Genomic DNA, 15,214 nt, shown 5'->3' with positions numbered 1-15,214 from the left:
AGGGTGAGGGCTAGACCCCAGGAGTCCCTCTCCCTGTGCAGTGCTCCTCATTCCACTTTCTTTCTCCTGGAAGCCCGGCTTAGATTATGCGGATGAGGGGTGCAGGCTGACGGAAACACAGCTTCTCTGGTCTGGGTGACATTCTTACCTGAGGACTTTCCAAGGAACCTGTGGGAAAGGAAAGGTATGTGGGGAACAAGGTCTCATGCCAAGGCTTTGAGGTGGGAGTTTAGAAAGAGCTGGGCTGCCATCTTGCTGTTTGCTGACCTGTGCCCGCTGCAGGAGCTGGGTCCCCCAGAATCAAGGTGTATGAACCGGAAATCCCATGTCAGGCACCTGTGGTGATATGAATCCTTGCCCGTTTCTAGTTCCCTGATTAGGAAACAGGCCCCAAGAATTAGGAGCAGAGGCATAAGTCATGGGGATAAACAAATACTGCTCCTTCTTTCCTCCACACAGGAAATTGCTTAGAAGGCAAGTTGATTCAGCCTTGGATTTAAACCCACTCGTGGAGGGATTTACCTGGGAACTCCTGAGGGAAGAATTTCATTCCAAGGGTAAAAAGAGGGAGAACCGCATTTAAGATGAACTTTCATCTAGTTCACGTATCTGTCCCGAGGTCATTTTTTCCAAGCTTTTCCGAAGGTCTGCTATATGCTAGGCACTGGAGGGAGGAGGCTGACTACAAGGTTGGCACTCAAGGTTGCTGGAATCAAGGGCCTCAAGCTTTAACTTGTGGGATCATCTAGCTTAGCTCACTCATTTCATAAATGAAGACGCTGATGTTCAAGGTGAACCCCAGGCCTGGGGCTTACGGGAGTGAAGAGCCCGGGGTGGGCAGATGCTTTGACCACCTCTCCATGTGGCCTACACCTAAGAAACTCCCTTGCAAGTGAGCTTAGGGAAGCCTCTCAGTTGGAAAGCACTAGTCTGTACTGTGGTTAAGATCTCTAGTCTGTGAGCAGATGCACAGCCTCACGTCTCCAACTGTCTACCCACCACCATGACCTTTGAGTTCATTTAGAAATAAAACTCACCGAAGGAGGCTGGGTCCCCACTTCAATGTATCCACCCCTGCCTTACCCTAACTCACCAACATAAAGAAGCACTTATTTTTCTTTTTACTATTTTTATTTTGCACTATAAAAAACAACAACGATGAAAACAACAACCAGTAACATACTGCTTTTTTTTCACATTCATGTGGATTTTAGGAAATTATTGCCTTTCCCCCTGGAGAAATAACCTACAGACAAAAAAGTAGTACCACATTGAGAAATCTGCAAATCTCAGAAATCAACAGCTTGAAGACAACCCCCAGGGGCAGGGAAAAAAACAAGTGTCACGAGAGACGAGACAAGCACATATAAGGACAGCAAGCTGGGGTGACGACCGTTTCAATGACAATGACCCAGACAGTAGGTACCCCTTCTCTCCTGGCACCCACTGCCACCACCTCAAAGGGGTGATTTTTTGGTCTATGGTCTGAAGAACTCTTCAAATGACACAAGAGTTGCTTTGAGGAGAGATGCAACGAGAAAGGTTCAAGTATGAATATGAATCATGCTAAGTCCAAAGTCAGGGAAGAACCCATAGAGAAGAGGAAACCAGAAGGGTTACCATCTTGCTGCTTCAACCAACTGACTCCAGCGGACCCAAGATGGAGTCTTAAAGACATCTGAGGATTCAAATCAGCATATACTCATGTCCCTAAAACCCTGCAGGGTTTCTTTCCTGACTAGATGGTGATCAGCTTATGCCCTGAAGCAACAGAGACAGATACCCAGACTGCCGAAGTTAAAAAAATAAGGTGGAAATTGTGCTTCCTCCAAAATGAATTGCCTTTTCCCTAGTATAGCAACTGCTTTCTCCCACGTTGCTGCAGGTATTTATTGCCTTATGCTTGAAATGAAAAGGCGAACTTTGAGGTGCAGAGACTGGGCAGTCCTGAGGGGGGGTCTGGAAGTACAGTAGTCAGCACGTGACGTGCTCTCATAATGGCTTGGCCTTCCTTCGGTCCCGAGGGCAGTCTAAAGTTCGTTTGCAAACCTGATGACCACTCAGTGTCCCACCACAGCAGCGGGACAGAGTGAAGTCTCCAGTATTGCACAGGTATGAAATGTCCACGAGTTAAAATACAAAATCACAGTTGTTCCTGGGGCTGGGCTGGTTCCCCCATCCCTGTTTTAGCAGGATGTGGCTGTGGCCATGGGGCTCCGGCTGAGCTCTGAGACTGTCGAGTGGGTGGGCACTGGTGCCAGCACTGAGGTAGGGAATGTGCAGTAGGAACCCTGCACGTCAGGGCTCAGTGTCTGCAAATGGGCTAGGAATGAAGGGCCGGCTGCCTCCCCTTGGCAGGAGGGAGCTTGGGGGGTAGGTGTGGAAGGCAGGATCTCCGACTCATACTGCAGGAGCTGGCCCATGAAGCCGAAGTTGGGCGAGATCACACTCCTCCTCTGCTTGATGTAATCGAAGGCGTCCTTCAGGTGGAGCTGCTTGGTCTTCATGAGGTAAGCCATGCAGATGGTGGGCGAGCGGGAGATCCCAGCCTCACAGTGGACAAGGACCTTGCCGCCCTTTTCCCTGACACAGTCTGGAAGAAAAAAGACCATGGGAACGAGTTGGAATTCGAACTCAAAGGCAACTGGGTTGAATTCAAGAATAATAATACAAGTGCTCTTGTTGTCAAACCATCATGCCTGCTCAATGGCCGGGGTCCCACACCAGACTTTGGCTGGTCTTTAATCTCCACTGGTGAGGACAGACACTGTGGTCCCATCCATGTCTATATCCCTACGTAGGACCTTTACAATCCTTAGAGCTGCCTCCTGGTTCTCTGGGATACGTGGTCAGGTTCTGCCACTGAAGGCGCTAGACCTGGAGAGTAACCCCTTCCTGGGGATGCCATCTTTTTTTTTTTTTTGTCTTTTTTGCCATTTCTTGGGCTGCTCCCATGGCATATGGAGGTTCCCAGGCTAGGGGTCCAATCGGAGCTGTAGCCGCCGGCCTACGTCAGAGCTACAGCAACGCGAGATCCGAGCCGCGCCTGCGACCTACACCATAGCTCACGGCAATGCTGGATCCTTAACCCACTGAGCAAGGCCAGGGATTGACCCCGCAACCTCATGGTTCCTAGTCAGGTTCTTTAACCACTAAACCACGACGGGAACTCCTGGGGATGCCATCTTAACCTGGGTTCCACAGGTGGGTTTCAAGAAGGCTGGAAAAATCCTTGAAATTGCATGCAAGTTTTTATTGCATAATCACATTTTTCTGAGGAAGTCCCAGGCTCAAAGACTGACTCGAAGAAGTAATTCCTATCTTTCAGGGTCTAATTTTTTTTTTTTTTTTTGTCTTTTTAGGGCCGTACCCATGGCATATGGAGTTTCCCAGGCTGGGGTTGAATTGGAGCTATAGCTCTCGGCCTATGCCACAGCCATAGCAACTCCAGATCCGAGCCGCATCTGTGACCTACACCACAGCTCACGGCAATGTCAGATCCTTAACCTGCTGAGTAAGGGAAGGGATAGAATCCGTGTCCTCATGGATACCAGTCAGGTTCATTAACCATGACGGGAACTCCTTGGGATCTAATTCTAACAGTGATGACTTAGCCCCCATCCTAGTAGAGGCCTGTTTGGCTGTGCAGGACGGGATGCTTGGCTCAACCCCAAGGGTTCCCACCAACCAAACATACAATAAATAGTGCATAGCCACTAATTATAGCCTTGGCTAAGTGATGCTTACTAGTCGGAAGATATAAATGTCTTTGGCAAACTCCATCTTGCACAACAATGGGAGTCACTGCTATAAAGCTACCACCACTGGTTAGCATTCTTTAGCTAAATACGTCCAAAAGCAGGATGCCCTCCTTTTCTGTTCCACTCCTCCCCCCAAGAGAGCTTCAGCTGTTAAAAATGGGCAGGGGTAAAAAGTTACACATATATACACATCAAATAAAAACCACAAAAAAGAATCTTTCCAATTCCTTCTCTTGCGAGTGAGGAAACGATTACATCACAGGAAGTTAGATGTAGCTGACACTATATAAGGCCACGCTATGCAAAACCATTTAAGATTTCGAAGGGCAAATAAGAAGTCAGCCCCCTTATCTCCTTTCCTCCTCAAGTTCAAAAAGTTTGCAAATGCATCTCTAAGATATAGAAAATCAAGTTTCTGAGGAGTCAGGGAGGAACCCTGGAGTTTCCCCATCATAATGAAAACCCCAAAGGACACCCCAGGGTAGTTCACTAGAGGTGTTCCCAGTACAGTCTCTCATTCCAAGGAAAAAAAAGTCCATGCAAATTAGTACAAAGGGGACTCCAAATTCCTAGGATTACAGGGTTGTGACTCCAATTTTCCTTTGCTCCTCCACTGGTTTCCTTGTGGTGTAGCGTTTAATTGACCCAGAGCCACATTCCAAGAGCAAAGGGCCTATAGTGTGTTGCTTCTGGATCCCACGGCACCCCTTGGAGCTTGCCTTCCATGTGGCCCTTGGAAAGGGTCATTGCCTGGTTTAGCCTCAGTCCCTCCTTGCTTCAGCAGGGCAAGAAGTCTGGGGAAAAGCAATCAGAATACTGTGGGTTTGTGCATTTGTGTACACAAACAGACACAATGAACATACAGGATGAAGAGGAGGCTTCTGAGAAGTGGATGGGGGCGGGTTTCATGACCTCATTAAGTAGCTATCTAGGTAATTAAATAACAGGCTGAGAAGGGCAAAGCATTCCCAGGGACAGGGAGACCAAGCCAAGGGTTTCCCACCCAGAAGCCATCTTTTGGGCTGTTTCTCAGAGACTCCAGAGGAATCATCTCAGCCCAGAGGCTCAGGGGGAAGGGAGGGAGGGCTTTACTTCTGTTGAGTTTTTTGTAGGGGAGCCGAGAAGGTCTCCTACGTGGTGGAAGGGGGCCTTTTCAGGGCTCCCTGTGCTAAGTAATCATTGCTGCAACCAACACCTGCCTCTCCCCCGCCAACATCCCTCAGAGCAAGGAGCAAGAAGATCATCTCTCAGCTTCAACAGCTATGCATGTTCAAGGTAAAGAAGGACCCCCAGGAAGGGAAGCAAGTCCACCAGGATAGGAGCGGGGCTTGCAAATCTCAGACACAAAAAAGTCAGTCCAGCCCCCAAGGGAGATGGATGGGGGAAAGAGAAGATGTCAAAGGAAGGAGCAATCTGGGCTGCTCTGAGAAGCTGGAATCCTGAGGTCTGAAGCCCTTTCAAGGCAGAGGGACTAGAGGTGTCCAGGCCTACACAATGCAGTGAACAGCTGCCTCACAGAATGTACAGGGGATGCAGAGAGATGCCAACTTTTCTGTGCAGAAGCACGGAGCTTGAGACAAGTGCTAGCTTTAATCCAAAATTAACTGAAAATGCAAAACAAACTGCCCCCACAGCAGTTTGCCAAAACCCCGTGGAAAGCTGCCGGGGCCCTGGGGGCTCAGTGCGTAAGGAGTGCTCTCTCAATCCTTCTGTTTGCTTTTAAAAATATCCCAACCTACGTAGAAGCACAGCTCGGGTGGTTCTTTCCCTCCCCCTGCTTCCCTGGCGTGGAGCGTCACACACGGACGCACCCGGCTTCCCGCCCAGCCAGAAACACTCACAAGAGCGGCAGTGAGCACTGCCATAAAATTATATTAATTCATTTATCTTGCAAATTAAAGCTCCTATTAATAGCAATGCAAGTCCTCCCCTCTGCCTTTTTGGTGGACGCATTCCTTCTTGGCACCAACTTGTGATGGCTACACAAACAAGGTACTTTTTTTCTCAGTGAAGAAAGCCCCCGCGGTACATCAAAATCTGAGAACACACGCCCCGGGGGGGACTCCAAAACAGCTGAGGGTGAACGGCTGCACCTACCAATGAAGTCTATTGCTTCTTGAAAGTGGGAGCTGATGTCAGCGGTGTGGTTGTCTTCCACGGGGATCCATTTGTAGTGTAGGTGGGTCGTGCAGGCCTCGGAGGTTCGCCGTGAGACATTCAGCAGGGCTGTGATGTGTAGGTTGGCGAGGAACTCGCACTTGGATGCATGGTAGGCACTTCCAAGGTAGAGGAACGGAAGGATTTCAACTGGGCCGCCCTGGAAGCAGGGGCAAAGGACAACCAGGAAATATTGGATTACGTTGCTCTTTGGGAAGAAGAAAAAAACAGCCCCGACCTATTTGTTTTAAGGTGGGAGGTTCCCATTTTGGTTTCCAGGTAGAGAGTTCAGAACCAGGCCAGTTCAACCCAGAGTGTGGGTGGAACCTCCATCCTGGCAAACTCTCTACCCTCCATTCCTGCCCTGTGACTCAGTGACAGCAAATCCCGCACAGCTAAGATGTTCATTTTTTTTTACATGTTGAGGCAGCAGGCAATGCCAGCAGCCTGCCTATGTCAACAAGGATGAGAAGCAGCGTGGTGTGATGGAAGACTTGAGAGGCCCGGTTGAAGTTCTAGCTGCCCTGAGAGTGCCAGTGCACTCTTTAACCTTGGGGGCAGTGTCGGTTTCCTTGTTAAGAAAATGGAAAAGGGTGGACCCCCACCTATGTGGTCCTGACATTGTTTTATAATGTGGTTCATCAAACCTAGGACACTGCTGATCCTAAGATGCATCTGGATCTCAGAGATGTTAAAATGTGCTTCCCCATTCCCTCCAAAAGTATGCTTTTCAGAAGTGAAAATAACCACTACCCATTTAGAATCCTCAAATAAAGAAAAGCCACTGAGCATGAGCAAAAGGGCTTCCTCCATCCCTGGTCTTTTTTTTTTTTTTTTTTAAGGGCCACACCCAAGGCATTTGGAGGTTCCCAGCCATATCTGTGACCTACACCACAGCTCAAGGCAATGCCAGATCCCCGACCCATTGAGTGAGGCCAAGGATGGAACCTGAATCCTCATGGATACTAGGCAGATTCGTTTCTGCTGCGCCACAACGGGCACTCCCCATGCCTGATCTTCTTTAATGTGGGGCTGAGTTTTGGTGAGATACTTACATCCTCACCCTTTTGTGAAGCTACCTATACCCCAGGTTTCTAGTTAAGGAGGATCCCAATTAGAACCAAAGACCATCTACCCTGAGGCAGAGCAAAAAAAACCCCTGCCAGCTAGTCGCATTTCCAGGGTGGCAAGAAAAGCATTCACTGCTCCACAGCTGAAACAATGGGAGCCCTGGGGGTTTAGAGGGAAAACACTGGGCTGGGATGACAGTGGCTGTGTCTTTGGCAGCCTTTCCCATTTCATCCATCCGCTTCCTGTGTTTCCATTTCCTGTCCTGGAATAAAAGCAGAACGGAAACTCTCTGCTAGATCCGTAATAGGGAAAGGGGCCTGGGATGAGGGCCAGCAGTAGATCAATTCTCAAATTACCCCCCATGTGGTGTTTGCTTTTTCTTTCCTGAGAAGTCAGAAGTTTATTAAGCCAAAGGCCAGGTTGGCTGCTCCCAAAATGTTACAGAGGATGTCACAAAAGGCAGGATTAGAAAATAACCAGTATTTTTATTAGCTAGTCCCTGAACTTAACATTTTAAATGTACCTACATAGATCTCTCCTTTTCTTTAGAGCCTGGAAAATGCTGACACACCTCAGATCCTATTTCTTCTGGAGCTTAGCCCAACACCCCTGAAACCATGTTTGTTTTTCCTTTTTTGAATCTTCGTTTTAGACTCAAGAGAAGGAAACCAAAGGTTTTCAGAAACGCCAAAGATTAACATGACTCCGCCTGGCTTCTCTCAAGGCAGAGGCGCTTCTAAGAAACAGCACTAGGGGCTTCCCCAAATGAACCTTGGAGACACATCAGGGCCTCCCCAGTCCTCGCTTGGCCAAAGGTCAGCTGTGCTTTCACAACATCCTGCCAATTCTCGTTTCTCTTTCACTTTCTGAGAAATGAGGGGGAAAACACCACCCAAACAAATGAAAATAGACATCCAGCTAAGCCGGATGCCTACGGCTTGAAAGCCAAGGGTTCACCATACATTGCAATTTTAATAAAGGAAAACAAACAAAATAATAATCCTGACCCCTTGCCAAGCTAATAGGCTTCCAGACCAAGGATCCCATTCAAGAAAAGGCTACTTGGCTGTATTTGGAAGTTCATTCCCACGGGCAGAGCTCTGCTCATGGCAAGGAGCTGGCATCTTAAGCAACATTTAGAAGTGTTCCTTATGATTTGGAGATGTGGTTATTTTGTGGGAAGAACATAGAAAGCTCCTCCTACCAAGGCAGGTGCCTGGAATGGGCCTCTTCCAAAAGAAGGCAGGTGGGAAACAGAACAAGACACTGAAATAAGCAGGACAGGGAGTTAGGAGAAGGTGGTTCTGGACCTAGTGCCACCATGAACCCAGCTGCAGGATTCTCAGCAAAATCAATCATCCCACCAGCATCAACAGGTTTTTCCTCTATAAAATGGGAAGGTGGGTTTTGATCTCTGGTTTCCACAGATGTGGGTTCTTGCCTGGTTTTTCCTCATCCTCTTGCATTGCAGGTAATAGACTGAGCCTTCTACTTTTTCTTCCTTCAATGAATTGCCAGAGTGTGTAATTCTTTGAAGGGAAAAAAAAAAAAAAACAAAACACCCACATGTTTGTAGACACATGAAATCCTCTAGTGTCTCTTAATCTCTGGTTTCAGAATATATGGAATTGTAAGCATCAGAAAGCCCTGGAGGAGGCTGCTTAGCCAGCCAAACAGTAGTTACTCTATAACCTTCTCCCAATCTTTCTCCTGCCCCATTTCAGTTAAAAATACTAACAAGACATGCCTTAACAGGTACACAGTTGGTTTGCAGAAACTGCAGAGCATGAACAATTATGCAGAAGATCAACACAGGAAGCTTGAAAGTCAGCTCTGAAATGTCTTTAGGGAACCTAAATGGAGATTTCGAAGCTTCTCTGTTACCTCCCAGGCCAGCTACTAATAATGCATCTTTCGCTTCCCCTTTCCTCCAGAAGCCACCAAGCATCCTGAGCCTCATTTGCTCTTGTCAGCTTATTTGCTGGAAGGAAGCCCATTTACTCTTGGATGGAAAGTCAAGTTGGCAAGCATCAGAGGCTCTCTAAAGCTAGAGGCCTCTGCCAACTCCCTGATCTGCAAAAGAACCAACCAGCGTTGCTGAGCGGGGAAAGGAAGAGTCAGGGCACTGTGCAAGGAACAGAGCTGGGGGCCAGATGCCACTTCCACACTGGATGCCACTTCCACACCACGTACCTGGTCGTAAGCTGGCCTGAAGCTGATGTTAAGCACTGGTTTCCCACACTGACTGATGAGCGCTCTCTCGGTTTCGACCTTCTCCTGTGAAATGGGTTTTACGTCCACACAACACTCAGGATATTCCGAGTGGAAAGTCTCATATCCCCCTAAAAGAAAAAGAAAGAAAAAGCAAGAGAGATGTAAGCATTGATTTTTCTCAGGCTGTCAGAAAATGCCTAGAATTATTCTGAGTGTGGAATAATCAAAAATATTAAGCTATTCTGGTCATGTAAAAAAATTGAGCCAATATAAGTAATAGTTTCAAAACAGAAATGGCCTATACACACACACAAACACATACTCACTGTTCTAAAAGCTATAGTTCAGAGAGGCAGTGATTAACTTTTTGTGTCTATCACAAGCAGCTTAAACTGTGAAAGGAAATGTATCTGACATCTGGCACATATTAACCAAATCCCCCCAGAAAACAAAAGCTATTTTCTCTTGTTTATCTAACATGCAGGTGTGAGTATGCAGAATTTCATTAAGTTGTGAAACTCCTAAACTGGTCTGTTTCATCCTAGCCCATTAGCACTAAACTGGATTAGAGATGAAACTCCCTCTATTCACAAGGAAGTGGGGACTAACCTGAGGTTTAAACTCGGGGCAATAAAACAGCCCTGCCCTTTCTCTCAAGGTGCTAAGAACACTGCTGCCAGTCCTCTGGATAGGTCCAATTTAGAGTAATCGAGTTAATTACCGTTCAAACCAAACTGGAAAAATGAGGCATTCTGAACTTAATTCTCACTCTCAGGTAAAAACTCCCCTCCCCTCAACAACTACCTATACTCTTCCTCTCTCTATCATCTTATTACCCTCCCCTCCTGAACCTTCTCCCCAGTACACACACACACACACACACACACCCTCAAGTTGATAAGCCAACTACCGCAAGGTATGATTCTATAAAAAAAATTCCTTATTATACTTAAACTTCTCCAAGTGAATTACTTAAGGTGAGAGCCACTCTCTGATCAAGTCACAGCAACTGGAGCATATAAATAACCCTTGTCAGCTGCATACACACAATGGGGAAGAACCAAATGAAAAACTGGCCTTGAAGGCTCAGAACGTCAAGTGCCACTGGGTGCACAGGCCAGCCTTGCATGGGGAAACCCCTTGCTTCCAATCCAAAGGGACTTAAGGCATTTCCTAGAACCTTCAGAAAACCTGCTTCTTTTTCTGAGCCAGAGAATTCACTTGGGGTCAAACCATAGATGAAATGAGGATTCTGAGACCATGTATTTTCTAAAAAGGCCTCCCTTTCTTCTTCTACCATTTGGTGCTGTGAGAGCCCCACAGAGGAGCACATGGTGGCTTCTTAAACCCCTGCAGTAAACAAATGGTTAATGGATTACATGGCAGCCTCCAGCTCCCTCCCAGAAGCTGCAGCCAATTCCTCGAATGAGTCATCTTGCCATTACTGCTTCCTCTCAGCTTGCTGGAACTGCCCCCGCCCCCACTTAGCACACCCCAATCTCCCCTGTGGTCAAGTCAACAAATAGCCAATTGGGCCTCCCCAGTGGGCTTCTGGATCTCCACAATGACCACGTTCCGGGTCATGATGACAGGCCATGACAGAGGGGGGCAGAGGTGGAAAGTTCAGAAGTGTCTGTGGCTTAATTTCCCCTCCTTCCCCATCATAGCCCCCTTCTCGCCTAGGGGGCAGAAAGCCACACTTATACTGACCCTCAGTTCCTCCAAAGAGGTGTCCCTGGTTAGCAAATCCCTTCCTGTGCCTGAGCCTCATCATTTTAGGTTTCAGGAGACAAACAATGATAGGGGGTGGGAATCTGGAAGAAGAGTGGCCTGGGCCCTCTCAAACTTCGGATCGAAGCTTGGGAAAGAGAAGCCTTCAGGCCACCCCATCTCTTGGTTTTAAATAGAGCACTTAAGAGATGGCTGTCAGGAGGACAGGCGGGAGGTGAGGGTGTGGGCTGGGACCTGTCTGCCTGTTGACAAAATAAGGCAGGCAGACAAAGAGTCTCAGTGTAGTTGAGGGACTGACAGACAGGGCCCTGCCTCTTCAAGCTGGGGTCAGGAGTCCTCCAAATTAGATGGTCTCTGTCCTTCACCCACTCTCATCAGAGGGGTGGAGAGATGAAACATTCCTCTCTAGTGCCTCACTTGAACTGCAAGAGCTGTGGCCATTCTTTTCGGTGCTTCACTCCTCTTCACAGAGATTGTTTTTGATCACCCCGCATTACTAAGAGAGCAGAGCGGAGAAAGTGCATGGGCACTATACATACACACGCACTGACAATGCCACTGGGTCATCATCTCATTTTAGTGGGTTTTTTCCCGAGGGGGGGGAGTATGAAAAGCATTGCCCGCATGATCTGATCTGAGACACCACTAGGTTAAAAACCTGAAATCAATTCTCATAATTGACTTAAAGACAGTGCATATCCAGAAGCATTTAGACAAAGATATACTTTCCCACACTGCTTCAAATAGTAAGGCTGGAAGCAACCTACTTATTGGCTATCACCAGGAGATGGGCTTAAGAAGTGAATCGGGCATGTATGCTCTGATATGGGCAAATCTCTATGATCTAGTTAATAGTTTAGTAAAGGAGGCAGGAACAGGAAACATAGGAGATCGATCATTCCATTTTTAAAAGATACTCATGGAAAATTTATCTAAAGATGAACAAGAAATAGTTGACAGTTGTCTCTGGGGAGTGGAACTGGGTTCTAGGGTATGCAAAAGATTCACTTTTCATTGTACAGTCTTTGCAATCTATGTTACTTTCATTTAAAAAAATCTTTTAAACATTAATTTTCCTGAGATGTGAGTCTACAAAGCTGGCTACTTCCTGTGGCAATGACTTCCAGACTGCTAGCCCCTGGAGAGAGGTGGGGAGCAGAGGTAGCACCAGGAGTGGTTTCCTGGAACATATCTTTCATGCTACTGGAGAGGCAGAAGCTTTTCTTGGACTCACTTCTAAGAACAGGAGATGAAAAAGCACATCAGGAAGACAAAGAAGTCAGGGGCCATGTGTACGAAACCTCTGCAGAGCTTGGAGGGCATGCTCCATCTCCTGGGGGCTGTGGTTGGGTAGGGGAGGAAGATTATCATCTTCTGACCCTGTTGTTTCCCTAAGAGGAATCAACAGGGGACAGTCTGCAAGAGGTGCTAATAGAGTTGGGAGCTGCCCCTGTGCCTCTGAATCTTCCGGCCTGGAGTGTGTAAAATTGCCCAAGTTGCATTGTTTTAAAATAGCGCCCTCCCTCTCTCAGCTCACTGCACCTGAGTTCAGAATCATATCAATGCTACATTTCAAGGTGCCCCCTTGAGGAATTACATCTCAAGGCTGGGCCTTGGAGCACCGCCTGGGCTAAGTCCTCATCTCTGCCCTACAAGCTAAGCCTTCTATACATCTGAGGTTCCAAAGGACTCAAAAACAGGCGGCAGCAGTCATACCAAGTGATCCAGAAATCTATGCTCTGGAGCTTGAGAGTTAATTACCCACTCACCACCGAAGCCATCGCCCCCAGCAGGTGTAATGGGCAGACTGGTGACACCACAGCTTTTGAGAGTTTCAAATAAAAGGCGACACAACCCCCTTCGCAACCACCCTGTGGCAACTCTCCTAGGTCCTGGCTCGCTGGGCCAGCCTCCCCCGAGCTGGCAGACAGCGTTAGGGTCGCTGGGTTGGGCCACGACCCGTCTAGGGAAGGGGACGAGAAGGTGAAAGAGATGGGGAGGCTGTCAGCTCCAAACTGAGCTAGAGAGAAAAGCCTGGGAGGCGAGAAGGGGAAGCTGAGGGACAATAAAAAGCAATAAAATGAAATGGAAAGGAAGGGGAGGGACTGCCAGGGTCAAAAGGCAAGAGGGTCGATGAAGACACAGCCTAACGTAGGTTAATTGTCCAGGAGGGAGGAAAGGGGACACCGCGGCGCCACGCTCCTGGGGGAGCGGGTGGTCCCGACCTGCGGATTCTGCCAGGTCCGTCCATTAGGACGGCTCCGGAGCATAGGCCCCAGCGAGAGCGGGTAAGCCCGCGCCAGGAAACGGGGCCACTGCCCAGCTCAAGCCAGCGGCCCCCCAGCTGCGTAAGCGACCCCATCTTCCCCGGCGGGCACACCGTCAGGCGCTTTCGAGGAACGCGGGTGGGGAGGGGGAAGCCGTGAGCGCTGACATTGGCGGTGCCCTCCCTGGAGCACGTCAAGCCCCAGGGTGCAGACTCCCGCCAGTGGAGAACTTCCCGGGTTCCAGGGTGGAGGAGGGCGGCCGGCGCCAGAAGGCGACCTCAGAGTCCGGGGCCGTCCCGGCGCGGAGTCAGGTAGAGTGACGGGGGATCCGCGGCCCTGGCTCACTCACCTTTGAGGAAGTAGACTCGCGGGCCGGCGGGGAGGCAGGCGAGCAGCGAGGTGAGCACGACGCGCGCGGCACTCTCTTCGCGCAGCTTCTGCCAGTGGCGGCTGCCCTGGTCCAGCACGACTACGGCCGCCACGCCGCCGCCACCCTCTTGCAGCAGCCGCGCGCGCGCCTCCTCGTCGGGCAGTACGTAGCGCGCCGACACCGCACCGCCGCGGGCCCGCCGCAGCACCACCGAGTTGAGGTTGACGTTGAGCGAGCCGCGCACGCTCGAGGCGGCGAAGGCCAGGTACGGCCGGCAGTCGAGCACCACACAGCGCGCCGCCGCCTCCTTGCGGAGCATCTTGCGCAGCTGGCGCCCGTCGAGCGACGTGACCTTCATGCCGCCGCCCAGCGGCCGCGCGCCGGGCACCCCGCAGGTGCCCACGGCCAGGGTGCCGGCCAGCGAGGCCCGGGAGGGCAACCCGCGGGGCTGCGGCCGGCCGACCGAGCCCGGCGCCGGAGCGGCAGCTCAACTCTTCTTTCCCGCCCCCTGCGCTCGGCGCCCGGCCCGGCCACTCGCCGCCCCAGAAGCCGGGGATTCCGCCAGCGGCGCTGGGTTTTAAGTGAATGGGTGTGCGGCCTATGACGTGGCTGCCCATATAAGGCCAAATATGGGTATTTCCCCGCCCCTTCGGGCTGTGGCCACGCCCCCAGGGAGCGGGACGCGCGGGGCGGTCGCCAAGCGTTAGTCAGCCGGAGAAAGAGGAAGTGGAAGGCGCCTCCTGTGCTCTCTGTGGCGTTGCGCGGAGACACTCACTCGCGCATCACCGGGGACTGACGGTGGGGTGTCAGGAACGCCACGAGGCCGAGGTGACCCACGCTGTGCGGGAAGAGGAGGAAGCGGAGGAGGCAGAGCCGGCGCCTCACCAGCGGGCTTTGAGTTTCATAGACGTAGGTTCAGAACCTGCTGGGGGCCATGCCAGGCACTGCTGTAGGGAGAGCAAGGGGAGCCCTCGGCTAGTGCCCCCAGATGAGTCAGAAGTAGATTTCGATCCTTACGGGTCTTTACGCGGGAAATGAGATGATGGTGGAATTTGCTTCAAGGGCTGGGCTATTGATGACTGAAGATTGGGCTTGTTTGGTAATCATTGAAGCTTGGTGATGGGTACCTGGGGATTCATTATATTGTTTACTCTACTTTCCTTTATATTTTGAAATTTCCCATAAGAAAAGTACCTAGAAGTAAAAATGGACAGAGAAGAGCCAAAAATTAATCTCCCCAAATGGATTCTGCCCTCAAAGGATTGATGGTCCTTTGTCACACTCCCAATAATAATTAGAATAATTGTTTTTGAGAAACTGTTCTCTGCCTCCCAGAAAATCTGTCCTGACTTCAGCTGCAGCATCAACATGCGCTGTTGATGGAGCTCAGCACAGCCAACTGTCCAGGTGGCTTCTGGATTTGAGGGATTATCTGTGGATCAAGTATAATCTCAGGCTGTCTGACCCCACCAGTCCCCAGCAGCTTCAGGCTTCCCATCCCCAATCTTGGGGAACTGGACGTGATTCACCCATTCAGCAAGTATTTAGTGAGGGTCAGCTTTGTGCCCTACCAGCTACAGGGACATGCATGAGGGAAACAAGCTTCTATCCCAAAATCAGGACCAACCATTTTGTCGTGAGTG

At 49.8% G+C, this 15,214-nt stretch overlaps 1 protein-coding gene across 1 annotated transcript; it reads right to left on the bottom strand.

Moving 5' to 3' along the window:
- Positions 1-1,112: 1,112 nt before the first annotated feature.
- On the bottom strand, positions 1,113-14,123 carry DUSP5 (dual specificity phosphatase 5). The gene is made up of 4 exons (XM_047761091.1): positions 13,551-14,123; positions 9,183-9,331; positions 5,859-6,078; positions 1,113-2,593 (listed from the first exon to the last, which is right to left on the bottom strand). The coding sequence occupies exons 1-4, from the start codon at positions 13,927-13,929 to the stop codon at positions 2,187-2,189; spliced, it is 1,155 nt and encodes a 384-aa protein (XP_047617047.1). The 5' UTR covers positions 13,930-14,123; the 3' UTR covers positions 1,113-2,186.
- Positions 14,124-15,214: the final 1,091 nt, after the last annotated feature.

Source organism: Phacochoerus africanus, chromosome 15 (assembly GCF_016906955.1).
Source record: "Phacochoerus africanus isolate WHEZ1 chromosome 15, ROS_Pafr_v1, whole genome shotgun sequence".
NCBI classification, from domain to species: Eukaryota; Metazoa; Chordata; class Mammalia; order Artiodactyla; family Suidae; genus Phacochoerus; species Phacochoerus africanus.
This window is presented reverse-complemented; position numbering and strand designations above follow the sequence as displayed.